The following is a 25,763-nucleotide window of genomic DNA, read 5'->3' on the forward strand; positions in this document are numbered from 1 at the left end:
CAGACACACACACACACACACACACACACAGGCGTAGGGTAGGGTAGGGTGGGGGATGGGAGTTCAAGGCCATCCTGGTCTACCGTGTGAGTTCCTGGAGAGCCAGAGCTACAAAGAGAAACCCTGTCTCAAAAAAGAAATAAACAACCCCCCCCCCACCCAACAAATCAAAGAGAAAAAACAAACAACAGAAAAAACCAAAAAAAAAAAAAAAAAATTAGTTCATCAGAACACAGAAGACACAAAGGTCTTAAATCAGGCTCACTACTGCTGGAATGAAGCACCAAGACCAGAAGCCACTCGGAGTGGACAGGGCTTACTGGCCTTATCATGAATCACAGTCTACTCAGGGAAGCTCAGGCAGGAGCTCACGCCAGGCGGGACCCTGCAAGCAGGAGCTGCTTACTGGCCGGCTCCATGGTGGTGGTCGGGTGTTGCTCTCAATGGAGGTTCTCGCCTCTCAAATGACTTAGTTTGTGACAAGACAAGCAGACATAAAATTTAGCCAGCACAGAAAAAAAATGACTGAATTTGATAAAGGTAAAAGGGAATTGTGGGTGTGGCTCTGACCATGCATTCTAGAGCGGATAGCTATTTCCTCTTTACCTCTTGAACGTTGAACCTTAGGATTTCCTTCATATACGTCGGCAATAACGTCAATAAGGTGTAAAAAGTCCAGTTGTAGGAGAAATGTGCTACTACAATTGCCCAAAGTGGCAGTGACTTCAAGATGGACCCCCACGGCACCACCTTCTGCGAAGAAAGCTGAAGGGAAGGTCAAATTAGGAGACGCTAACTAAGTTAGCTCTGCTAACACTTAACCACACACACCATTGGCTAAAACTCAGACTAGAGCACACAACACCGAATCCAGTTGTGCATTCTAGATCTGAATATCAACTCTGTGAAATGCTAAGTAGCAAAATAATTAACCAGTTTTAGTTGTTTCATTAAACATATTAACTAAAGAATCTTTGACTGATCAGAGGAGAACATACGTACAGTAGAATTATCAATGTCACCAAAGCTACACGCGTCTGAGCCACCTGATACATCAGTGCTTCGGTAAAATAGAGAACGGTGTCATTATCACAGCTGGAGGCTGACAGGAAGGAAAAGTGAAGAGACTGGAAGGACTTATCAGGATCTGTTTTTCATTATCCAGTCTCCATTATATTAAAATGGTTTATAGGAACTGTGCATGCAGGGTGTGGTGCTCCACACCTGTAGCCTCAGATAACCATGGGGTTTCAGCTGGAGGGTGATGTGAGCTCAGAGTTTGAGTCTAGCCTGGGCAGTGTCAGCATCTCAGGGAAAGAAGCAGGAACAGAGAGTGAAACCAGCTGAGGGTCTTATATGCAGCCAGTGATGGTGACATGGCCTTCAGAGCAGAGGTATCTGAGATAATGCGCTGGGTCAAAGAAAGCCATGTGACGAGGCAGGAGAAAAGGTTTAGCCGTTGACAGTGCACACTTCTCTTGCAGAGGCCCTGAGTTTGGCCCCAGAATCCACAATGGGTGGCTTATATCCTTCTGTAACTCCCAGGGACCCGACACCTCTGGCCTTGGAGGGCAACTCCATTCTCATGCACAGAGTGACACACAGACAATTTAGAAATATAAAAATAATTCTTAATTTAAAAAGACATGAGGATATCTATTTATACTCATTTTAATTCTAAAACAGACATTAAACTACTACTATTTAATAAATGGGTTGGCCCTGGAGTATGGGTTTGTCACATGTGGTAGAATTCCCCAATTCAAGGGGGTTAATAATGGCACCCTCTTTGTCCGTCTGTGCTCAGTTAGTGCCTGACTACTCACAAGGACTCCACTCACTGAGCCCCACCCTTAGTTCCCAGGATGGCCTTGAGAAGAAATGAGTTTAGTTCAGAAAGAACTGCACTTCCTCAGCAGTACTGTAGATCCTCATTGCCTTCGCTCATCCTAACCGCCTAAGACATGAACAACAGAAAGATCTATTTCAAAAACTGTTATGTCAGGTTTTTTGTTTTGTTTTTTTCGAGACAGGGTTTCTCTGTGTAGCCCTGGCTGTCCTGGAACTCACTTTGTAGACCAGGCTGGCCTCGAACTCAGAAATCCGCCTGCCTCTGCCTCCTGAGTGCTGGGATTAAAGGCATGTGCCACCACCGCCCAGCAATATTTTTTTTTTAAAGACTTATTTATTTTATGTATATGAGTACACTGTTACTCTCTTCAGATACACCAGAAGAGGACATTGGATTCCATTACAGATGGCTGTGAGCCACCATGTGGCTGCTGGGAATTGAACTCAGGACCTTTGGAAGAGCAGTCAGTGTTCTTAACTGCCGAGCCATCTCTCCGGCCCTGTTATATCAATTTTTAAAATGTGCCAGAGTCCTTACCTGATTTTTTAATGATGAAGCAATGTATTCTTTTTCATAATGGGAGATTGTCTTGTGAGTTTCTGGTGTATCACTGACTATCCACATCCATAAGATAAACCAGACAATTCCAACTATACCTTAGAATAGAAAGATAACAGTTAAATGCAATTTGAATATATCAGCAGCATTTTGTACCCATCTTGAAAAGATTACAGATCTATAAATGTAATGTAAAATTAGATTTAGTTTCAAGCTTCAGCTCTTTAGTGGAACAGTAACTATTACTCTCTATGCACGTGGGGGAATGGTTCCACACAGGGTTTTGCTAGGTAGTTCTGGCTGGCTAGGTATTCAACATGAAGCTCAGACTAAACTCTAGGTAATTCTCCTGCTTCAACTGTTAGGATCACAGATATGTGTGACCATGCACAGCTTCAAATACTCTCTAATGAAATGAATCCAAGACTCAGCTGATCAGGGTCTGCAGACAGACGGACTTATAAGGGCCTACAGATTTTTGTTTTGTTTAAATCTTCCTGCTTTAGTTTCCCAGTCTCCCAAGCGCCACCATGGCCATCTTGGCTCAGTAAAAATTTTTAATATTTATTTCATTGTGCTAATATAATTAATTCCAGGACATATTCATAACCAGAAAGGAAAACCTGTGACAATTAATAGTCTTAATTCCCATCTCTTCCCATGCTGTGACATCCAAATATTAAATTTTCATTTTGTCTCTAATGGATTGTCTATTATGGACAAGAAAAATCTCTTAAGAATGAGATTCTAGCTGAGAGGTAGTGGCACACTCCTTTAATCCCATCACTTTGGGAGTCTGAGGCCAGCCTGGTCTACGGAGCAAGTTTCAGGACAGCCAGGGCCGAAGAGAGAAACCTTGTCTCAAAACAAAACAAACAAAAACAGCAAAACACACAAAGGACCCCCGCCTCCACCTATATCTATATCTATCTATCCACCCAGATGTCTGTTTCATTCATTTTTAAAGTCCATTTTCTGTAGAAAATACCTGTGTAATAATGTAATTTATTAAGAATATGCATGATCCTGACAATCAATTTAAGAAATGAATGCCTTCATACTAAAGGAAAGGAAAAAAGTTAACCTCCTCAGGGAGAGACAACAGCCTATTTTGCTTAAGAGAAAGTATTTTCAAAACACACATTTTCATAACCCCCAGAGAAGAACTTGTCACAATGTGACGCTAAAGGCCAGGACTCAACAGCAGTTTCTAAAGAAGCCAATTCCAAAGCCAGCAGGTCACACTGGGCTGATCCCGTCAGCCATAACAGCCTGGGAAACAGGTTTTCTCCTTTTCAGAACACTGTGATTCGACAATGTTTCCTTCAGTGAGTTAGAATAGGGCTTAAGGCTTTTTTTTTTCCCTGTTGTTTTTGCTTGTTTTGTTTTTTCTTTTTTACCTTTGGTTGTCCTGTAAACCATGCTGGCTTCAAACTCAGAGATCCATCTGCCTCTGCCTCCTAAGCAGTGAGATTAAAGGTGTGTGCTACCACTGCCTGGCTTAGAGTAGCACTTCTTAAGCCTTTTCTATCGAGAATTTTTTACACAACTCCGTGTATATAGGTACATAAAATCATAAGGCTAATCAAATATTTACTAGCAACAAATGAAAGAAACTTTAAGTTCTTTGTTATTCATTGTTACAAGGATGTGCCTACTTAGGAGAGCCAGAAGCTGATCTGCACACTGAGACAGATGTGTTTGTTCTTACATAGAACTTTAAATACTGGATGACTGCTTCACACTAAAGAGTGCGCTCAGCATCCTCAAGCCTTTTCAGGGTTGACTTTCGTCTTGTGACGGTTTGTTCTGAGAACAGCACTTTGTATACATGGGTGGTACAAAACGGTAGAACGTGTTTAGGGTCATTTCAATTCTCGGAAATTCTCCTCTCAGCCTGAGCCAAAAACTCAGCGAAAGATTCTTTCTCATGAATCCCAATCCAGCAATTCAATCAGTAATTTTTTTTTTTTTCCGAGATAGGGTTTCTCTGTGTAGTTGTGGCTGTCCTGAAACTGTAGACCAGGCTGTCCTCAAACTCAGAGATCCATCTGTCTCTACCACCCCAGTGCTGGGATTAAAGGCATGCATCACCACTGCCCAGCTCAAACACTAATTTTTAAAATCACACACTCCGATCCAACCCAAAGATACACTAATTTGATACTGACAAGCTGAAGAATGACAGTAGGGGATACTGTCTTTTGCTTTCTATAGTAAAACAATTCCGTTTCTAGAACAGCAGAACACTTTTGCACGGATAGTGAACACATTTCAGTTTATAGTATACGATGCTCTTGACTCTGAGCTGATGTGTTTCAGGCTTCTGTGGCAGCATGCGAACCCAAAGTGCACGCAGTCAGCAGCACCCAGGCTGCAGCAAAGTCACATGTCACACCCTGGGCTGCCAGAAGGACCACAGACTCCTTATGTGCTTGACTCTGAATTACTGTTTAGTCAGTGTGTGTTCAGAAATCTTTTACTAAAGATTTACAACCCCCCATGCTCAGTTATGAAATTCTTTTAGTTAGGAAGCTGGGAGACAGAATCACATTTAAATGCAACCAACTACTGTTACATTTTTAATTTATGTTATAATTTGAAGACTTATTTACTTACCAAAAAGATAGAAGACGTAAGTCCAGTTCATATAGTAGCATATTATTCCGGAAAGAGGAAGGGAGATCACTGTTCCAAGCTGTGCTCCTAGATCAACACAGAAGACTCTGTAAGCCTTGGGGAAAGGTGAACCCGGGGGTGGGGTGGGGAGGGCTACCATTTAAGGAGGACAGAAACGGTGGACATAGACCAGAAGGAGCTATGGAATCAGAAGCAGCTACATGTGAATAGACAGTCCAGCACGCCTATAGGATCATGTTCTAGACAATGTAAAGCATATACATCATATACATATACATACACATTTTCAACTATGCAGATACTGAGGACTATAAGATGCCGCTTGGTATGAGAGCCAAGCATGTGGTGCATGCTGGAATCCCAGCACTAGAGAGGCTGATGCAGGAGGCCAGCGGGTATGGGCATGCTTATTGAAATAAGAATGAGGCTTTTCATAATTTTATATATTATAAACAATTGTTTTATAAACAAAACAATACATTTTAACCATGCAAGACATTTTAGTTAAGTGAGTGAGAGCTAAATGATAGTCTGTATATACATGTTTTTTCTCTTTTTAGTCGGGACAGGATTATACCCTGTAGCCCCGGTGGTCCTGAACTCACTATGTAGCTCAGGCTTTCCTCAGATTTACAGAATCTGCTTTCCAGGTGCTGGGATTATGGGCTCGAACTACCCTGCTTGGCTAGATAGCAGTTATTTACTTTTTAAGATGGGTCTCATGAAGCCTAGGGTAGCCCTGATCTCCATATGTAGCTAAGGATGACCTTGAACTCCTAATCTTCTGGCCTCCAGTTCTGAAGTACTGGAATTACAGATTCATATTACTGTAACCTGGCTTAGACACTATTTCTAATCCCATGTCATAGGCAGGAGACAGATATAAACCAATGGCTATTCCAAATTAGGAAGAACCAGAGATCCATCCAGAGCTCAAATATGAGAGTTACTTCTGACCTCCCCAAGCAAAGGCAAGATGTATGGATTTTGAAAAGATGGTCAAGATTCAGTCCTAGTGGCTAAGAAAGAAAGACAATGAGGAAGTAGGGTAGCTGGGTGAGGGGGTGGATATCATCATTCCCAGCACCCAGGAATCAGGGGCAGTGGTGTCTCAACAACAACAACAACAACAAAAACAACAACAACCAACCAACCAATCAACCAACCAACCAAACAAACAAACAAAAACCAAATGCAAAAACAAAGCCAAACAGAGCCAGAGCAGGAAGCAGTGAGAGGAAGGACCAAGGGCTGAAAACAGGAAAGTGGACAATGGTTCCGGGATCTTCACTGAGGTAAAAGGAAGGGCCAGAGATAAAGCCTGAGAAGTATGAAAGGCGCTGTGTGCCAGGGCCAAGATGGAGCAGGGCTGTCAAGAGCGCCAGCATCCGACCCGGGAGAGGCAGCCCAGTGAGCAGCACCTACTCTTGAGTTTCCCATCAGACTTCTCGTGTCACTCTCAGTACTGCCAGAAAAGAGAGGCCTTTAGATTATAAACGGAATGTCTTTCACTTGGTTAAGAACCTGTAACCTGGGCTGGAGAGATGGCTCAGGGATTAAGAGCACTGACTCTTCCAGAGGTTCTGAGTTCAATTCCCAGCAACCACTAACGGGAACTGTAATGGGGACTGATGCCCTCTAAGATCTTGTAACCTTTGCCCTCAAACTCACTATGTAGCTGCTGCTAAGCCAACAACACATCCTCTTGCCTTGGCCTCCCAAGGGCTGGGCTCACAGGAGTGCGTGCACCACTGAGGCCTGGTTTGTGCTGTGCCTGGGGATCGAACCCAGGGCCTCACACCTGGCAAGTGATCACCCAGTGGAGTTACACCCCCAGTCCACGGCTAGTTTGTTTTTACCCTTTTGACTCTGGCTTAAAAATCACTGCAGACAAATCTCTTTTAACCACTCTACCAGGCGGTGGGGGCGCACGCCTTTAATCCCAGCACTTGGGAGGCAGAGGCAGGTGAATCTCTGAGTTTGAGGCTAGCTTGGTCTATAGAGTGTTCCCAGGATAGACAGGGCTACAAAGAGAAACACTGTCTTGAAAAAAAAAATTAACCACTGTATTTAAGATTAGTCAGGTGGAAAATTTCCCACTCAGTCAATGGAAATCAAACAAGTATTTCTTACACAATTAGTAACATTATAATTTACACAAAAAGCTCATGTTGCCGGGCGTGGTGGCGCACGCCTTTAATCCCAGCACTCCGGAGGCAGAGGCAGGCGGATTTCTGAGTTCGAGGCCAGCCTGGTCTATAGAGTGAGTTCCAGGACAGCCAGGGCTATACAGAGAACCCTGTCTCGAAAAAACCAAAAAAAAAAAAAAAAAAAAGCTCATGTTATCTCCCTTGCAGTTCTAAATGAGAACAAATGCACAGGACAGAGACGCACGGAGGGAAGAGATGAGAGTAATAATGTGTCTATTGCACAGTCAAGCTAGAAATCACGACTAAAGGGGCCGGAGAGATGGCTCAGCAGTTAAGAGCATTTGCTGCCGCTCTTGCGGAGGCCCAGATTTGCTTCCCAGCACCTGAGCATGGCAAACACAGTTCTGGGTCCTTCCCCCATTCCCTCTGCCTTGCTGAACACTGTTAGGTTATTCCTAAAGGTACCCACCAAGGTCCGTTCCCTTCTTTGGCCACTTCCTCCTCCTGAGGCCGACTGCCAACTTCTAGCTATCAAACTATTAGAAGTTCAGCCATCAAAAGCTCCCTTTGGCCATTTTCACCTGTCCAGCCAAAACAAAAGACCTCATCCTAACTCGGGGTTCCTCTGTACCTTTATAAACCACCATTTGCCTAATGTGCCACCTCTGTCTCCTCTCTATCTAGGGGCAGTGCTTTGTTCTCCAGGACAAATATCCCTTCATCCCCCTTGTTCCTTTCCCTTTCTCCCTCATCCTTTATCTCCTGTCTTTGTCTCTTATTCCCTCCCCTCTAGGGTAAATAAATCTCCTTTGTGCTAGGAACTTGATCTCAGGTGTCTTGAGCCAAGTCCCAACCACTTCCGCCTCCACATCAGGTGGCTCACATCCACTCGTAGTCTAGCCCCAGGAGATCCCACACTCTCATCTGTCCTCTAGGGGTGTCTCCATGCATGCAACAGCACACACACTCAGACATACACAACACACACACACACACACACACACACACACACACACACACACACTCTTAAGATCACATACTGTTGAACTCCTAGTGTCCACATCAGGCAGCTCAAAACTGCTTGTGACTCATGCACACACACACACACAAACACACACACATACCCAAAATTAATAAAATAAACCCTGCTGGGCATGGGGGTACATGCCTTTAGTCCCAGAATCAGGCACATTCCTCTGAAATCAAGGGTAGATTGGTTTACATAGCAAGTTCCACAAGGGCCAACAACAACAACAAAAAAACCAAACCAACCAACCAACCAACCAACCAACCAACCAACAACAAATCACAAAAAGAACAAAACCAATAATTTTTTTCCAGCTACTGAACTATTTTATAAATAGTGACATTTGAAAAGACAGCATATTTTGATTAAATGACAGCAGCAAGAGAAAATAGCATTCACCAATCACTGCACATGATTCTGTTTTGGAGCCAAAGAGGAAAAGTGATGGTAAAGATGCCCCCTTAAAAGATTCTTTCTCCCAGGAAGAGGCATCCACACTATCTACCCCATGTGACTCTGGCACTCAGGCACGCTTCCCAAGGCTGGGGCACATGTATTGAATTATACCAAAGTTTTATAAGGATCATTATCTTACCCGCATAGGAAATGGTAAGAAGCTTGCTTCTTTCCAGAGGGGGAGCCCAGGAAGACCACATGGCGTGCATAGCTGGAAACGTAACACCCTGGGGGTGGATATTTCTGATGAAATACAAGGCAGCTTCAAAATCAGACAGAAAAGATAAAAGTTGCTGACCTATCTTTATGGACGGGGAGTGTGGTATGTACAGAAAACATGGTGGAAGATGAGAGACTAAGTACAAACACAATTTAAATTCTATTAAAAAGTGCAGTGGCCCTCTGTGTCAGCAGTAGGAAGAACAGACTGCAGCGTTAAACAACTGAGGACAAGGACTACCCCATGAGAATAGCTCAGCAAAGAGATACAAGAGCAACAACAAATCAATATACTGCATTTAGGTAAGAAGAAAAAGAAGACGGGGACAGAGGGGCCCATAGTACTTATTTTATAACCTGGAAGGAATTATTTAATAGACTTCTGTGAGGACTAGGATGGAATAAGAACACACAAACTACTAACAAAACTTTAAGTTGGAAGGTGGTGGTGCGTGCCTTTAATCCCAGCACTTGGGAGGCAGGTGGATCTTTGAGTTCGAGGCCAGCCTGGTCTACAGAGTGAGTTCCAGGACAGCCAGGGCTACACAGAGAGATCCTGTCTCATAAAATAAAATAAAATAAAATAATATAAAATAAAATATTAAGTCTTGGAATCTCTCAAGCCTCCTAGCAAATTTCACCACATATAAACTGTACGATTCCTGTGACTGAGGGTGCACAGGTACTTAAGTCTCAGTTATTAAAATGAAGAAACTGAGGCCGAGCTGTCAGGGTTTACCTAATGCTTTTCTGTGACAGTGGCACTGCTGGTCAGAAGCTAATGTCTTCACGCCAGTGTTCTTTCCAGTGCACTACTGTATGACGCTACCTACCAGAGCTCCATAAGCTGGGCCAGACCTGGTGGCTACCGTGTGCTCGAGTTAAAGGCTCTTTTTTTTTTTTATTTTTTTTTATTTTTATTTTTTTGGTTTTTCGAGACAGGGTTTCTCTGTGTAGCCCTGGCTGTCCTGGAACTCACTTTGTAGACCAGGCTGGCCTCGAACTCAGAGATCCGCCTGCCTCTGCCTCCCAAGTGCTGGGATTAAAGGCGTGCGCCACCACGCCCGGCCGAGTTAAAGGCTCTTAATCACTGAGCATCCATCACTTTAGCCTGGAGACCATTCGCTAAGACCATCATCCATTCATTTATGATGGAGAGATACAGAAGAGGCACAGAGAGGAAAAGAAAGAGAAAAATGAAGCGATTTCTAAATAGGCTGTGGGTTAGTCTTAGAGAATATTTGCAGTGTGTGCAGGGCCCTGGGTTCGATTCCCACCACAGAAACAAAATTAAGTAAGAGAAAAATGATGAAGGGCATACAAAGAAATAGTAATATTTCTCATGGCATAAAAGCTTAGAAGAATTCTAGGGGCCTGGAGAGATGGCTCGGCGGTTAAGAGCACTGGCTGCTCTTCCAGAGGGCCCAGGTGCAATTCTCAGCACCCACATGGCAGCTCTGTAACTCCTGTTTCAGGGAATCTGACGCCCTCACACAGATATATATGCAGTCAAATCACCAATGTCCATAAAATAAAAATAAAAAATAAGCAAAAAGTAAAAGAACTTGGAACTCTGTAAGTTGGTTTTTCATTGACTTATTTCCATCAACATTAAAAAAAAATTCTAGAAGTAAGTTGGTATAGTTAGATAAAATCATGTTATAGTTAGATAGAATCATAAATTCTAGGTTAGAAGACCAGAAAACTATGAACTAATGATAAAGAGGGAGTTCCATACATAATAACAAACTTAGTAAAATAAGGCAATTTAACATGGTTTGCCAACAGAGGAGCTGGAGAGATGGCTCAGAAGTTAAGACACTTGCAGGACTTGGGTTCAATTCCAGCATCCATATGGTGGCGGCTCACAAGCCAAAATGTGTGTATGTATGGTAAGTATGGGCCATCTTAGCCACTGTGACAGAGGGTTATTTCTCTTGTCTTCTGAAGCATGAGGTACTGTCTCCGTTAGAAAATGTTTTCTGGGCTGGAGAAGATGGCTCAGTGGTTAAGGACAAAGGTTTGCTTTCTAACACTCACTTGGATGCTCACAACCACTGTTAACCCAGTTCCAGGAGATCTGACGCCTTCTTCTGGCTTGTGCAGGAATCTGCACTCACATTGTACATGTGTGTGTGTTTTTGTGTGTGTGTGTATACACATACATACATATCAAATAAAAATAAATTTTTAAAAGAACACTTAGAACAGGAGGGAAGATGAGATAAAGAATAAGAAGAAAGGACTGGAGAGATGGTTCAGTAGTTAAGAGCACTGGCTGCTCTTCCAAAGGTCCTGAGTTCAAATCCCACCAACCACAAGGTGGCTCACAACCACCTGTAATGGGATCTGGTACCCTTTTCTAGTTTGTCTGAAGGTAGCTTCACATAACATAAATAAATCTTAAAAAAAAAAAAAAGAAGTAAAACAAGAACGCAAAGTTTTACCTCTCCCAGTCCTTCCAGTGCTCTAAGCACGATGAGAGTCACCACCCCTAAGTCTGCGGCCAGCGGTGTGAACAGGGTGAAGACGGAGGTGCCTAAGATGCCCAGGCCCAGCAGCAGCTTCCCTCCGACCCTGCTGGCAATGTACCCACCAGGGATCTGGGTGATGATGTAGCCGTAAAAAAAAGAGCCGAGAATCCACCCTTGAGTTTCTGCATCCCACTTGTACTTTTTACCCTGTAAAGCAGTAGAAAGAATCCTTTGACTTTAAAGTTTTTAAAGATTTATTTATTTATTTAATGTATGTAAGTACACTGTAGCTATCTTCAGACACACCAGAAGAGGGCATCAGATCCCATTACAGATGGTTGTGAGTCACCATGTGGTTGCTGGGATTTGAACTCAGGACCTCCAGAAGAACAGTCAGTGCTCTTAACCGCTGAACCATCTCTCCAGCCCCTGACTTTAAAGTTTTGAACTGCTGATTTGGACTGCAAAGCACGCAAACTGTGCTGGTTGCTTCCCCCCACCCCCCTAACTTGACATAGGCTACATACAGTCATCTGGGAAGAGGGAACCTCAATGAAGGAAATGCCACCATCAGATGGGCTCACAGGCCAGTCTGCACGGCATTTTCTTTTTTTTTTTTTTTTTTTTTGGTTTTTCGAGACAGGGTTTCTCTGTATAGCCCTGGCTGTCCTGGAACTCACTTTGTAGACCAGGCTGGCCTTGAACTCAGAAATCCGCCTGCCTCTGCCTCCCGAGTGCTGGGATTAAAGGCGTGCGCCACCACGCCCGGCCTGCACGGCATTTTCTTGATTGATGATGGATGTGGGAGGGCCTAGGCTACTGTGGAAAGATGGCCCTGGGTTATGAAAAGCAAGCTGCGCAGGTTATGGGATGTCCCTTCATGAGGTACTGTAAGCGGCAAGAGAAAGCACAGTCTTTCCTCCCAAGTTATTTTTGGTTCTGGTGCTTCATCACAAAGACCAGAGACAAGCTTACTAGAAGGTAGGTGAGTCGCTACCACACGTAGATTCCAGAAGCGAGTGGATAAAGAACCGAAAGCCATAAACTTCATCAAGTGTGCCAGTCTAGGATGCTGTTCTATGAGAGGAACTGTCGAGGTGTCAGAACAACCTTGACTTAGAAGGTTCAAAATAGAGCCACAGGCTTGGGCTGGGTTGTGGTGGCGTGCACGCCTTTAATGCAAGCACCCGGGGAGGCAGGGACAGACATTTCTCCGTGGTATGTCTGGTCTACATAGTGAGTTCTGGGATAGCCAAAATAATTTAAAACAACCAAATCTTGGGATGTGCCAATGAAATGTCTTCAAGTTCTCCTCAGGAACCTGAAAAATTACTTTCCAAACAGATCAATAGATGTGGGGGCATGAGTTATAATTAAGTTAATTGTTCAACTAACTCCCAAGAAGACAGAAAAAGATCCTGACCTGAGAAGACTACCAAACCAAACCAAACCAAACCAAACCAAACCAAACCCTCCAATATTTTGGTATCTTTCTGATAAGGGCAGATATTTGTCATTATTTTTAAGTATTTCAGTTTTTAAGTATATCCCATTTTTGTTTAAAAACAGCACTTACTGTGTGATTGTGGTGAACTTTTATGGGGGCAGAATGTTCCGCACACTCCTTAGACGTTCTATTATCAGTCACAGTTGTATTTGAATCTACCATGTCCACTAACGCAACACTCAGGTTCACCCGTAATGCATAGAGAACGAAGAAACCACAGAAAGCCATAATCGCTAAGTTGTACCGAGCAGAGCAGCACACTGGAGCTGAAATTAAGATGGAGAGAAAACTTTAAATTATATGATCTATAAATCACGAGAGGAATTTTTAAAAAAATATTTGTTTGTTCATTTGTTTGGTTTTTCAAGACAGGGTTTCTCTATGTAGCCCTGGCTGTCCTGGAACTCACTCTGTAGACCAGGCTGGCCTTGAACTCAGATCCACCTGCCTCTGCCTCCCGAGTGCTGAGATTAAAGGCATTCGCCACTACTGCCTGGCTACTTTATTGTATTTTCCCATCGCAATATTTTTTTTCTAGTCCCCCTTTTATTGCACGTTGTTCGTATCACCTCACGCCCTGGTTGCTGTGGCTTTATAGCCCTTTATCATGTGAGCGCGATATGGGTCTGGAGGCTGAGGAAGGAAGGTGGAGAAAGCGCAGGCAAGACGGCTCAGTGGCAAGGTGCTTGCTTGACAGCCACTGAGAGCAGCATGATGAGGGGAACTGACTTCTGAAAGTTATCCTCTGACTCCCATCCCCAACACTAAATAAATAAAGGGTTTTTCAAAGGTGAGCAAGGTGCCGGGCATGGTGGCGCACACCTTTAATCCCAGCACTTGGGAGGCAGAGGCAGGCGGATTTCTGAGTTCCAGGCCAGCCTGGTCTACAAAGTGAGTTCCAGGACAGCCAGGGCTATAGAGAGAAACCCTGTCTCGAAAAACCAAAAAAAAAAAAAAAAAAAAAAAAAAAAAAAAAAAAAAAAAAAAAAAAAAAAAAAAAAAAAAAAAAAAAAAAAAAGGTGAGCAAGGGGCTGTAGGGATGGCTCAGTGGATAAGAACCTCTGACTCCCATCCCCAACACTAAATAAAGGGTTTTTAAAAGGTGAGCAAGGGGCTGTAGGGATGGCTCAGTGGTTAAGAGCGCTGACTGCCCTTAACAGTCTGAAACTGGACAGGGTTAGCTGAGCAGCGCCCACAGAGTGTGGCTCATAACAGTCTGAAACTCCAGTTCTGGAGAACCCACTGCCTTCTTCTCCCATCCATGGTCACTGTATGCACTCAGAGAACAGACATACACACAGGCAAAACTCATAAAAACAAATAATTAAAAAAATGTAAAGGTGAGCAAAGTGTTTCAAAATATTAATGACAACCATTTAAAAATACAGGTCAGGCAACTTACCTGTCTAAGGTACCATCAATGATCAGAAAATACAAGACTACAGAGTTTTAAAAGTTACAGGAAAAATAAATCGATGCCAGGCTTATGAAAATGGTTGTGACTGTAAACCCATTTAGCCAGAAATATTTTTAGGAAGGAAAGAAAATGTGCCTATGAATTAATTGGAATACTCTTTGAAAGTGATTCGAGGTAAAACAAGCTTGCATGGCAGAGAGCCGGCCCACTGGATACCCACCACACTGAGTTCAAAGCAAGATCAAGCTTGCGTGACGGAACAGAGCACTCATCCAAACAAGCACCAGCCTCTAAAACGCGCTTTATACACACAGGGGAATGTAGGCTGGGTGTGACAGCGAACAGAAGCGTAGGGAGGAGCGAGGCCCAGGGTCCACTCTTAGCTCTGGCCACCTGTGTTTACTTACTTAGATGAAATAAATGAAGATGACAATCTTTTCATCCTCAAGGTTTTCAGTTCTAAAATGTGAGCACTTTCTCTCTCTCTCTCTCTTTGTGTGTGTGTATATGTGTTCTGCTCCATTTATAAAGTACATATGACATCTCCCATGAGCACAGTTGCTATTGACAGAGAAACAATGCCCATGATAAAGGTCTGGAGAGGAAGAGTCTGGAATAAACAAAAGTCTTGGGAGTCAGGTGTGGCCTGGCCCTACAGACAGCACAGGTCACCAGGCTATTAACCACACCCACTCCCAGCCTTCTGGGTGGAAAACAGGTATACACCCCTTCCGCTGAAGAGACAACCCTGCGTGTGTTCAACATTCCTAGTTTCCCTCGTGCTTATCTCTGAGTACAAGGGCCTTGTTCCCTGTACATCTTCCCATTTCTAATATTTTAAGGAAAAAGCAGTGGCTGTAACGGGGGCCGTGGCTGAATACATTGGCTCCGTGGCTAGTCTAATTAATATAGGCAAACATATAATTAATATAGGCAAGCATAAGAGAACTTCACGACTAATGAACAGAGAACCAAATGAGAAAGCCTCCTTAACCATGACAACCATTCAAAAGTCACTTGAGAGATTTCGCTCATGCATCTCTTTATGTAAGTCAGTAATTTGACCATCAATACTATGAGAAAAATCTGACACATTAAAGCAACACATACCAGGAAACTGTTGGTAACCAAGTTTATGTTTGAGCAACAGATCATTCATAGTAGCTCTATTTTGTAAAACTGTGGTCCTCAAACCACCCATCTCTTGATTCTTTTTTTTCTTTTTGGTTTTTCAAGACAGGGTTTCTCTGTATAGCCCTGGCTGTCCTGGAACTCACTTTGTAGACCAGGCTGGCCTCAAACTCAGAAATCTGCCTGCTTCTGCCTCCCAAGTGCTGGGATTAAAGGCGTGCGCCACCACGCCTGGCCTTGATTCATTTTTGCTAGGATTTTTTGCTGTAATATTAGTAGTTTTGCTAATCACACAGGCCATCTTTGAGACCTCTCTTTGTGTATCAGTAACTATTCCTGGGACTGGCAACAAAAAAAGCCTAAAACCAGTTTTTAGCATGACAGCGTAACATCACACTGTCTCCTAATGCAGGTGTGTCTTTTATCCAAAAGGCATTTGGATGCTGCACTAGCATGGGAGAATGGCCATGTAGCAGCAGCGTTTTGGGGTTGGTTGTACTGGATCCTTGTCGTTTCCCTGGTCTAGACTCGATGAGCTAACATCTTGATGTTTTCCCACGCTTTTGGCTTACTCCTCCTCTTGATGGGTTTGTCACCTCTCTTTAGATGATTCATTTGTCCTATGGTCTCCGGGATGCTGTCTTGTTCATATGCACCAAAGTGGGAGCCATCTGGGATTTCGCTCATTTTTAGAAACACATAAACACACCCTGGGATCCGAACCCGATGTTAGAACAACATTGGGACCTTACTATTGATTAGTTTCTAGAACTATTTGCACACACACACACACACACACACACACACACACACACACACCACACACTTACTTTAGGCTGTGTCTTCTTTTAGGGCAAAATATTTTTGGGCAGTAGGACAAGTATTATCCTCTAAAGTGATGTCAGCATAGTTAGCTGTAGCATAGTCTATGGGAATTGAGTGGGTGTACCCCCTTTTATTTTTAATTTTTGCCAATTAAGAATTTAATTGAGCCATTCCACAGCTTAACCCTGTGGATTGTAAGGGTTTTAGTAACATGATTGATATTACAGAAACTGTAAAATTCTTTAAAATGTTTGCTAATATAAGCATGACCATTATCATTTCTTAGTTGTAATGAGTCCTAGAAAGAACATGTATAGTTAATTGATGCTGGGTGGTGGCAGCACACACCTTTAATCCCATCACTCGGGAGGCAGAGGCAGACAGATCTCTGAGTTTGAGGTCAACCTGGTATACAGAGTTATTTACAGGTCAGCCAAGGCTACACAGAGAAATCCTGTCTCAAAAACAAGCAAGCAAGCAAGCAAGCAAACAAACAAAACCAAAAACAAACCCACAAAACCCAAAAAGTAACAACAATAAAGAAATAAACAAACAAAAGAGTTACTTGACAAAGTCAAGTCTACATGTGGCATACAGACTCTTCTTGCAGCTCCTAGCTACCTGTGCCTCGTCCCGGGCTGCATTCTGTGACTGACGAGGTCACAGGTTATGTTTATGTCTTTCCAGAAAATGAACAAAGTCCCAGATGGCTCCCACTTTGATGCATATGAACAGAACAGCATCCCAGAGACCATAGGACAACATGAGGAGGAGCCCTATGCATGCCTGGTGCGTACTGTGTACACCCACAGTACATTCCAGCATAGTTCTCTATATACCTGACAGCAGAGAGGGTCCCAGACAGACAGCTGTAGCTTCAAATGCCAAGCTGACATACACTTACTACTAATTATGCACCAGAAACTTGCAATACTGTGCAAAACAGTGGCTTCTGTAGAGGATAGGCTCTTGTGAGCCTCTGCTAACATACTCTCTTGCCAGGGTCTGACCACTTATTAGACCAAGGGCAAGCAAAAAGGTAAAAAACAAACAAAATCACTTAATAACAATGGATTTTACGTTTTAAAGATTTAAAGCTAAATTTAAGACTTGGAATTCATTCATTCATTCATTCATTCATTCATTCATTCATTCTTTGAGGCAGGGTTTCTCTGTGGAGCCCTAGCTATCCTGGAACTCATTCTGCAGACCAGACTGGCCTTGAATTCAGAGATCCGACTGAGTGCTGGGATCAAAAAGGCATGTACCACAAATGTTCCAGCTAATGAGGATCTTTAAAATTTAAATCTATTTTAATTTTGAGCTTAAGACTCTCCTGCTAGGTAACAGGGTTTTCAGCAGCACCTGGGAACTAATCACAGGAAATTCTGAGGAAGAAAGCCATTGGGTTTTCCTAGGCAAAGAAAGCACAGATCAGTACAACTGACACTGTGAATGAAACACAACTGTGAACCCTACCCAAGCGCAACAGTCTCATGGAGGAAGAACTTGATGGCAGGCTTTAGTTTCTATTACATTTTATAGACAGTATGATGTAATGGAATTCTCAGGCTGTACCAAAAATAGTTCTAGGTGAAAATTTAAAATAATCCAACTTTTATTCATTGCTATTGATTGGACTTTTGGTTTAATCCCTTCTGGCCTCCAAGGAGGTTTGAGAAACATGTAGGTTTGAGAAACATGTAATTATGTTTGCATTTCTTGGCCACTTATTATATAGGATATTTTTAAAAACTTTATTCCAATGTACTATTTTCCTTCTTAAATCCATCCCAAGCCTATTTACATAGTTATTTTAGAAATTTTTGTAATGTACAAAAATACAAATTAAAAAAAAAAAAAGCCGGGCAGTGGTGGCACATGCCTTTAATCCCAGCACTTGGGAGACAGAGACAGGAGGATCTCTGAGTTCAGGGACAGCCATGGTTATGTACCCAGGGCAGGAGAGATGGCTCAGCTATTAAGAGCATTAGCTGCTCTTCCAGAGGACCAGGGTCCTAGCACCCACATGGCAGCTCACAGCTGTCTGCTCAGATCTAGGGAAGCTGGCATAGGTTCCAAAGGATCACAGACATACATACAGGCAAAACACCAATGCACATAAAAATAAATAAACCTTAAGCAAAAAAGAAGCAACCAACTAAACAAAACCACACCGCAATGTGTTGAACACTTTGAGCCGGGTTCGTGGTGGTTCGAGCTTCTAGTCCCAGCACTTGGGCAGGCAACTCTCCGAGTTCAAAGCCAGCCTGGTCTACAGAGTGAGTTCCAGGACAGCCAAGGCTACACAGAGAAAAAAGAAAGTCTCCACTGATTGAATTCCTTATTTTGCTGATGCACTGAGTCATTGGATGGCTTCTCGCTGTGTCTGGGAATCAGCAGAGTCTGCGCCTGTAGTCTCAGTAACAGGCACACACCACACCAACCCTACTAGCAGCAACAGCCATGGGCGCCCCTGGCTGCCTGCAGAGGCAGGCTCTTTCCTGCTTGTTTTCTCTAGAGACAGAGGTGCCAGCAGTTCAGTCTCACTGCTGTGTTTCAAAAGAATTGATTTTCTTTTTTTTTAATTTATCTTTTATTTTCAAAGGAAGGGAACTTAGCTGAAGGAGCCCACGGAACCTTTTTTCATTTCTGTCTCTTTCTTCCGTTTCTGTCCCCTAGTTGCTCTTGTCCCATCTGTTCCCACTCTCTGTTAACTAGACTCCACCCTGGAGGGCCTCATTCCAAAGGTTTCCATCTTTCCCTTATACTCTCCGTACATTCACAATCCTTCTGCAACATTTCTTTTCAAGTTAGGTGGATTTCTACTCACGGTGCATTTCTGTCTGTCATGTGCTAACTTATATATAATAGGTCAGTTAAAAATGTTCAACAGGGGCTGGTGAGATGGCTCAGTGGGTAAGAGCACCCGACTGCTCTTCCAAAGGTCTAGAGTTCAAATCCCAGCAACCACATGGTGGCTAACAACCATCCGTAATGAGATCTGGCGCCCTCTTCTGGGGTGTCTGAAGACAGCTACAGTGTACTTACATATAATAAATAAATAAATCTTTAAAAAAAAAAAATGTTCAACGGCTGAGAAACACCTAATAAAACCTGGCTGATTAGCAAGGTCAGACCATTGAGCTGTACAACCAGGGGTGGGTAACAATCATTTTTTTTGTGGAGCATGTGGAATCTGTATATAAAACATATGCTCCTTGTCCTTATCAAAAGCCATATGGTGGCAGGTGGTGGCAACAGCTTTAATCCCAGCACCCAGGAGGCAGAGGCAGGAGGAGCTGAGTTCAATGCCACCCTGGTCTACAGAATGAGTTCTAGAATAGCCAGGGCTTCATAGTGAGACCCTAAAGCAAAACAAAATTCCAAGCACGCTAAACTCGGGGGTGCCTAGACCCAGCTCATGTGGCAGCAGGGGAGCCCTGTCCGCCTGTCCTTGGAACTCAGGTGTTACACCAGGCAGCTCTGAGCTCCCAGACCCAGGCAGCAGGAGGAGCCTGTGGATGGAGGCTTCCAGTCAGGTGGTTCAGGAGAACAAGTCCCAAAAGCACAGAGATGGGTGACTTCCCGGCTGGGATGCCTGAGCGGCTGTGGGACTCCATCAGACTCACCCTGCCAAGATCTCTTTCAGCAGAAAACTGTCTTTTCTCTGTCTTTTTGTTTCTCTTTCTCTCCCTCAAATACTTCTCCTGAGCAGGTCCAACATTAGTGTACACTAGCTAGCAAAATAATTGACAGACATTTTACCTACTTCTAGTTCCTATGTGCTTCTAGTATTTATTATCATCAATAGTGACTTGGTGAGGAAGCCAAGGATTACATTTTACAGTTACTTGTACAACTCTTGCTTTTAATATTTTTTCTTCTGGATCTATTTATTTATTTTTATTTTTTCTGTGCATTGTTGTTTTGCCCCCCCCCCCCCACATCTGTGTGAAGGTGTCAGAATCCCTGGAACTGGAGTTACAGACAGTTGTGAGCTGCCATATGGGCGCTGGGATTTGAACTCAGGTCCTCTGGAAGAGCAGTCAGTGCTCTTATCCACTGACCCATTTCTCCAACCCCTTCCTCTGGGTCTTAGCAAATGTTTCAATAATTGTATAAAGTTCTCTGTCACAGAGGACTCATTAGAACCCATGATTCTTTGAACTAATCTCACTTAAGATCCTGATTCGTTGGGCAAGAAGACTGAATTCCTGCCTTCTGCTTCTATTTAAAGGAAAATTTTCTTACCATCTGTGATGGTTTGTATATCCTTGGACCAGGGAGTGGCACCATCTGAAGGTGTGGCCTTGTTGGAATAGGTGTGACCTGTTTGGAATGGGTGTGTCACTGTGGGTGTGGGTATAAGATCCTCACCCTAGTTGCCTGGAAGTCAGTCTTCCACTAGCAGTCTTTGGATGAAGACATAGAACTCTCAGCTCTGCCTGCTCCATGCCTACCTGGATACTGCCATGCTCCCACCTTGATGATAATGGACTGAACCTCTGAACCTGTAAGCTAGCCCCAATTAAATGTTGTTTTTTATAAGACTTGCCTTGGTCATGGTGTCTGTTCACAGCAGTAAAACCTTGACTAATACACCATCTCTGATGGTTGAGCCCCTCACATTGATTGTGGGGTTCTCTGCCAACAACACGGCCCGCAGAGTGTTGTTGATACAAGTGAGGCAAGAAGGAAATCTGGCTTAACGCACGCAGTTCAGCAGCTGGTGTTGGTTCAAACTCCGGAAGGACCGTTTGCTTTAGGCACATTTAAGTACAGTATAATTTTGGAAAAAAGTTTCCTGGTGACAATTAACTCAATCCCATGTGCATGACGAAGCTTATGGCATTACAAAGTACATGTGATCTCTTTCATAAAGATGAATTCTATCTATTGAGAAACAATGTCCGAGATAAAGCTCTGGAGAGGAAGAGTCTGGGATGTAGGCAAAAGTCTGAGGGAGTCAGGGGTGGCCTGGCCTTACAGACAGCACAGGTCACTAGACTATTAACCACACCCACTCCCAACCTTCTGGGTGGAAAACAGGTTATACATATCTTCTGTTGAAGAGACAACCCTGCGTGTTTAACATTGCAGGTTTCCCTGCGACTATCCATATCAGCTGAGCTGTGGGGATTAAAGACCACAGGAACTCACAGTGTCCATTCACATGGTCCCCATCTCCATACCAGAGAAAGCACTTTGTTTGTCTGTTTGTTTGTTTGTTTGCTTGGGGAAGGGGGTTCAAGACAGGGTTTCTCTGTGTAGCCTCGACTATTCTAGAACTCTCGCTCTAGGCCAGGCTGGTCCTGAACTCAGCAATCCGCCTGCCTCTGCTTTCCAAGTGCTGGGATGAGAGGCGAGTGCCATCGTTGGCTGGCTCTGAGAAAGCATTTCTAATAAAATAAAGGGCTACGTACCTATGTAAGGGAGAAAGGAGGCCTGAGAATCTCGGGAGATGAGCCAGGAAAGGTCTTTTTTGGAAGAGGGATATTTAACGGAGGCTTCCTCAATGGGCAGAAGTTGCCAGGTAGCTGCGGGGGTGGGGTGGGTGTGAGCACAGCCATTCTAGCAAAAGCAGGACAAGGGCCTGCAGAAGTAGGGATGTGAGAGAGGCACAGGGAGAACATAGGACCTTCCTTCGCCTGAGCTGGTTTATTAACAAATAGTGCACATTACCGTAGAGCGCACACTGTACTGAGCTCCTGTTACAGAACGATGACGATGAGCCGCAAAGTACACAGAACACTGCTCTGCACCCAGTAACTTCAGGAACTGAATTGTTATCACTGCCTTCTCTGGATCCTGGAGATCGAGCTCACATGTTAAGACGTGTAGTTATCTCTCATTTGTGGGAAATTAAGCTTTATGGGGCACGAGGCTCCTAGTGGAACAGACTGGACTTTTGGGAAGGTAGATATCCCTACCAAACTGGCGGAGCAATCGGACTTGTGTGCAACTTCCGGTGCCACGTGTCTGTGGCACCGAGGAGGATGTGATGACCGGGCACAGGGACAGGGGATCCAGAGCAGTGGCAAAGTGTCAAACTTCTATTCTAACCCAAGAGGGAAGCCAAGGGGGCAGGAGGTGTGAATCAGTGGACAGAATGCTTGCTTACCACGCATTCAGGAGGTGGAGGCAGGAAGGTGAGGAGTACTAAGTCACCCTCAGTTACAAAATAGAGGCCAGCTGGGGCTACATGAGACCCTGTCTCAAAGAAAACCAAGCAACCAACCAAAAAAATGCAAGTCCCAGGTTTGACTCACTGATGCCTTACAATTTTCAAAATAAAACATTCTATTTTAGATTAAAAAAAAAATCTGTTCTATATACGAATGTTTGCCTGTATGTATGTCTGTGTACCACAGGTGTGTCTGAGTAGGGAGGGTGTTGGCTCTCCTGAGCTGGAGTTACAGATGGTTGTAAGCTTCCATGTGGATGCTGGGAACTGAACCCGCGTCCTCTGGAAGAGCAACCAGTGCTCTAACTGCTGAGCCATCTTTCCAGTTCCCCAACAAACTATTCTAAAAATAAAAACAAAACCAAAACAGATCACCCCATAGCCAACAAAAGCAGTCTGAATAAAGTCAGAAAGTAGGGTAGTTACCCACACAAGTGGGAAGGATGGTTAAAACACTTACGAAAGAATTCTTTGGTTATGTCAACAAAAGACACACCCACAGAAGACTGTTCCCGGCCAACAAAGGCAAATTTCCAGTTCAATTCTTTCTCATACCTATATCCTTGAATGTGTCCAAGCCGATTTGTCCTTTAGTTTTCTGTAGCTTTAGGAAGCTACATTACAAAAGTGTGGCGAAATCCAGTGAAGACACATACTTGTGTTTTGGGGGATGGTGGGTATGGAGACTAGACCCTTGTCAGGCAAGGACTATACCGCTGTGCAACAAGCGCCCCCCCCCGACCCCCCCCCCCGGCAATGAATATGCTTTTTGAAGTATCACCTGCAAGACCTCTAGCACGGCATACTATCTTAGAGTGCTAAAGATATCTTATCTTGAGAATAACCTGTTTCCTAACGTCAATTGCAGTCTGATAGACAAGGAAAAAATAGAAATGTCTGCAATATTTTGATGTCTTACAGCACAAAGTCAAGATATTCGCTGGGTTATGCAACTGTCCCCCGCACACTCAACAGCTGTTAACTCTTCTTTGTTGTTGTTTTGTTTTTGTCTCTCCTCCCTGAACAAGGCGCTACCAGATCACATGTTTACAGGCCGGCATAAGCGGAAACCTGGCGGCCGCTGGAAGGGAGCAAGAAGCACTTTGGCCCCTTTGCTTATTGACTCGGATCGGATACCCCTCCGACCCTGAATTGCTTCAGTCCCGCCAGCGCCACAGGCACCTCCGTCCCGACCCACAGCACTACACCGGCTACCTGTCCCCCCGATCCCGCAGCCACTCCTTCAAGGCGTCCACGGCCGGGAACCACCCGCCCGCCAGGAACGCTGCCACTAGCAAACACTCGGTGGTCCCGCAGCTCACCCGCTTCGGTCTGCCGTGCGCCCGGCAGGAGCGGGGTGCTGTCCGAGCTCTCCTCATCATCGTTTCCCGCCGGACCCCGAAGCAGGGGCCTCATGTCGCCTGGAGAGCAGAAGTGCCGGTGTCGTTGCTTGGCCAACCTAGCTCTCGGCAGGACAGCCCTCCGCCGCGCTGGCTGGGCGGGGCAGGATATTGCCCCGCCCTCAGGGCACGCCCATCTCTGGTTGCCTGTTCCTAAGGCGCCATTTTAGTTTCGGGCAATACCCCGCTGTGGGCAGGGTTGGGTTGGGTGTGGCGCTTGCGCTGTGCGAGGTGTGTCGCGGGCTGTAGGGAGTCCAGTCCTCTTTTGCCCTAGTAAAAGCCCGGGCATTGGACAGCCTGAAGGCGGCGATGGGGTTTGCATCTCGCAGTGATAGGGAGCTAGGGAAATGGGGAGGGACTATTTGCCTTCTAGATGTCTATAATACAGTTTCCAGTCTTTGTCCGTTTTGTGACAGCATATGGCTTTTGAAAAGTAGCAAAGGAAATCATGTTTTGTCCGACGAAGTTGCCTGTTTCAGAGGTGAACCCCAATGTAGGCAGCTGCCTTTTCTCTTTAGGAAGATACTGTGGATTGAACCCAGGGCCTCACACATATTAGACTAACGCCGATACATACCATTGACCTACATCCCCAGCTGGCAGGCCACATGATGTATGAGCGTGTGGGTGTCTTCTCTGTAAATCTAATTTGGACAGATTTTCCCTACTGCTGACTCTAAGAAAGAGGAACTAGGAAAATGCTTCAGTCAGCCTTGGTGGGGCCATCGGGCCTCTGAGTAATAAAAGCCATATCTGCAGACCGATGGAAAAGACAGATGTGGTAGACGCCCTTGGAGATTTCCATGCAGACCAAGGAAGAGCAGAGGCTCAGTAAGTCAGGTGAGGCCCCTGTCTAGAAGAAGGGATGACTGAGACTTACTAAAGATATCCCTAACTCTTGGGCCAGTAAATGCTGATGGGCAAGTTTTCAAAAAGACAGTTGTAGAGATAAAGCCCTTGAGTTTGTGCATACCCCCCTGGCAAATTCTTATAAAATGTATGTTCAAACAGCAGTTCTGGTGTGGTTAATTTGATGTGTCAGTTTGCTTGTCCTCCACGTGAGTGGATTTCAATTTATTTGAAGGTTTGATTAGAACAGAAAGATCAGTTTCAAGCCGGGCGTGGTGGCGCACACCTTTAATCCCAGCACTCGGGAGGCAGAGGCAGGCAGATTTCTGAGTTCGAGGCCAGCCTGGTCTACAGAGTGAGTTCCAGGACAGCCAGGGCTACACAGAGAAACCCTGTCTCAAAAAAACAAAAACAAACAAACAAAAAACAAACCCAGCTTCCCTAACTCATCCCCTTGTACCCCACCCCCCCACCCCTGAACTCCTCCAACAGATTTCATTAGCCTCGGGGGTTCTCATCTTTCTGCACCTCTGCTGTCCTGTGTGAGCCAATAGGTTTGTTCAACACTGTATCTCTTCTTTTTTATTGGTTCCGTTTCTCTGAGAAAAGATTGCTAAGATCATCCTTTTTGGCAGGGACAGCCAAGGGAATCTTCCAACACAGGGAATCAGATTCCAACAGCCTTGGGGAGTTTGAAATCAGCAGCACCATGTTTAAGTATACTTATTACCTGAGAAGGCTCAGGTTACAGAAAAGTTGCAAAGTCAGTATCCAGAGTTCAAGGTAAGATAGGAAGGCTGGCTTTGTGGGGACATGGGAAAGGAGCCCCTCACTCCCAGGTCTGGGGGAAATATCCTGCCGGCTGAGCTAAGAATTTCTGCACAATTAACACAATTTGCTGTGAAGGATCATATGTAAGGCCTAAGCATCCTTCCATTATGACCTTTTTCCTTTCCAAGACTTGTAAACCTGGGGAGATTTCTAGGACTCTGACAAGAAGCCCCACTTAGGGTACACTCTTGTGCAACTTTATGATCCATGGTTTTACTGGATCAGCTGGCAGTCTCATCC

At 44.4% G+C, this 25,763-nt stretch overlaps 1 protein-coding gene across 1 annotated transcript in view; it reads right to left on the reverse strand.

Moving 5' to 3' along the window:
* The window catches only part of Slc17a5 (solute carrier family 17 member 5), a 42,438-nt gene extending 18,520 nt beyond the window's left edge, over positions 1-23,918 (reverse strand). Inside the window, exons 1-7 of the mRNA XM_021172448.2 lie at positions 23,766-23,918; positions 12,953-13,149; positions 11,350-11,583; positions 8,823-8,910; positions 5,030-5,116; positions 2,390-2,508; positions 607-765 (exon numbers count right to left, since the gene is read on the reverse strand). Coding sequence (XP_021028107.1) covers positions 607-765; positions 2,390-2,508; positions 5,030-5,116; positions 8,823-8,910; positions 11,350-11,583; positions 12,953-13,149; positions 23,766-23,859 — 978 coding nt within the window. The 5' untranslated portion in view covers positions 23,860-23,918. The remainder of the gene's footprint in view (positions 1-606; positions 766-2,389; positions 2,509-5,029; positions 5,117-8,822; positions 8,911-11,349; positions 11,584-12,952; positions 13,150-23,765) is intronic.
* Positions 23,919-25,763: the final 1,845 nt, after the last annotated feature.

The sequence above is a fragment of the Mus caroli genome, chromosome 9 (assembly GCF_900094665.2).
Source record: "Mus caroli chromosome 9, CAROLI_EIJ_v1.1, whole genome shotgun sequence".
Taxonomy (NCBI): Eukaryota; Metazoa; Chordata; class Mammalia; order Rodentia; family Muridae; genus Mus; species Mus caroli.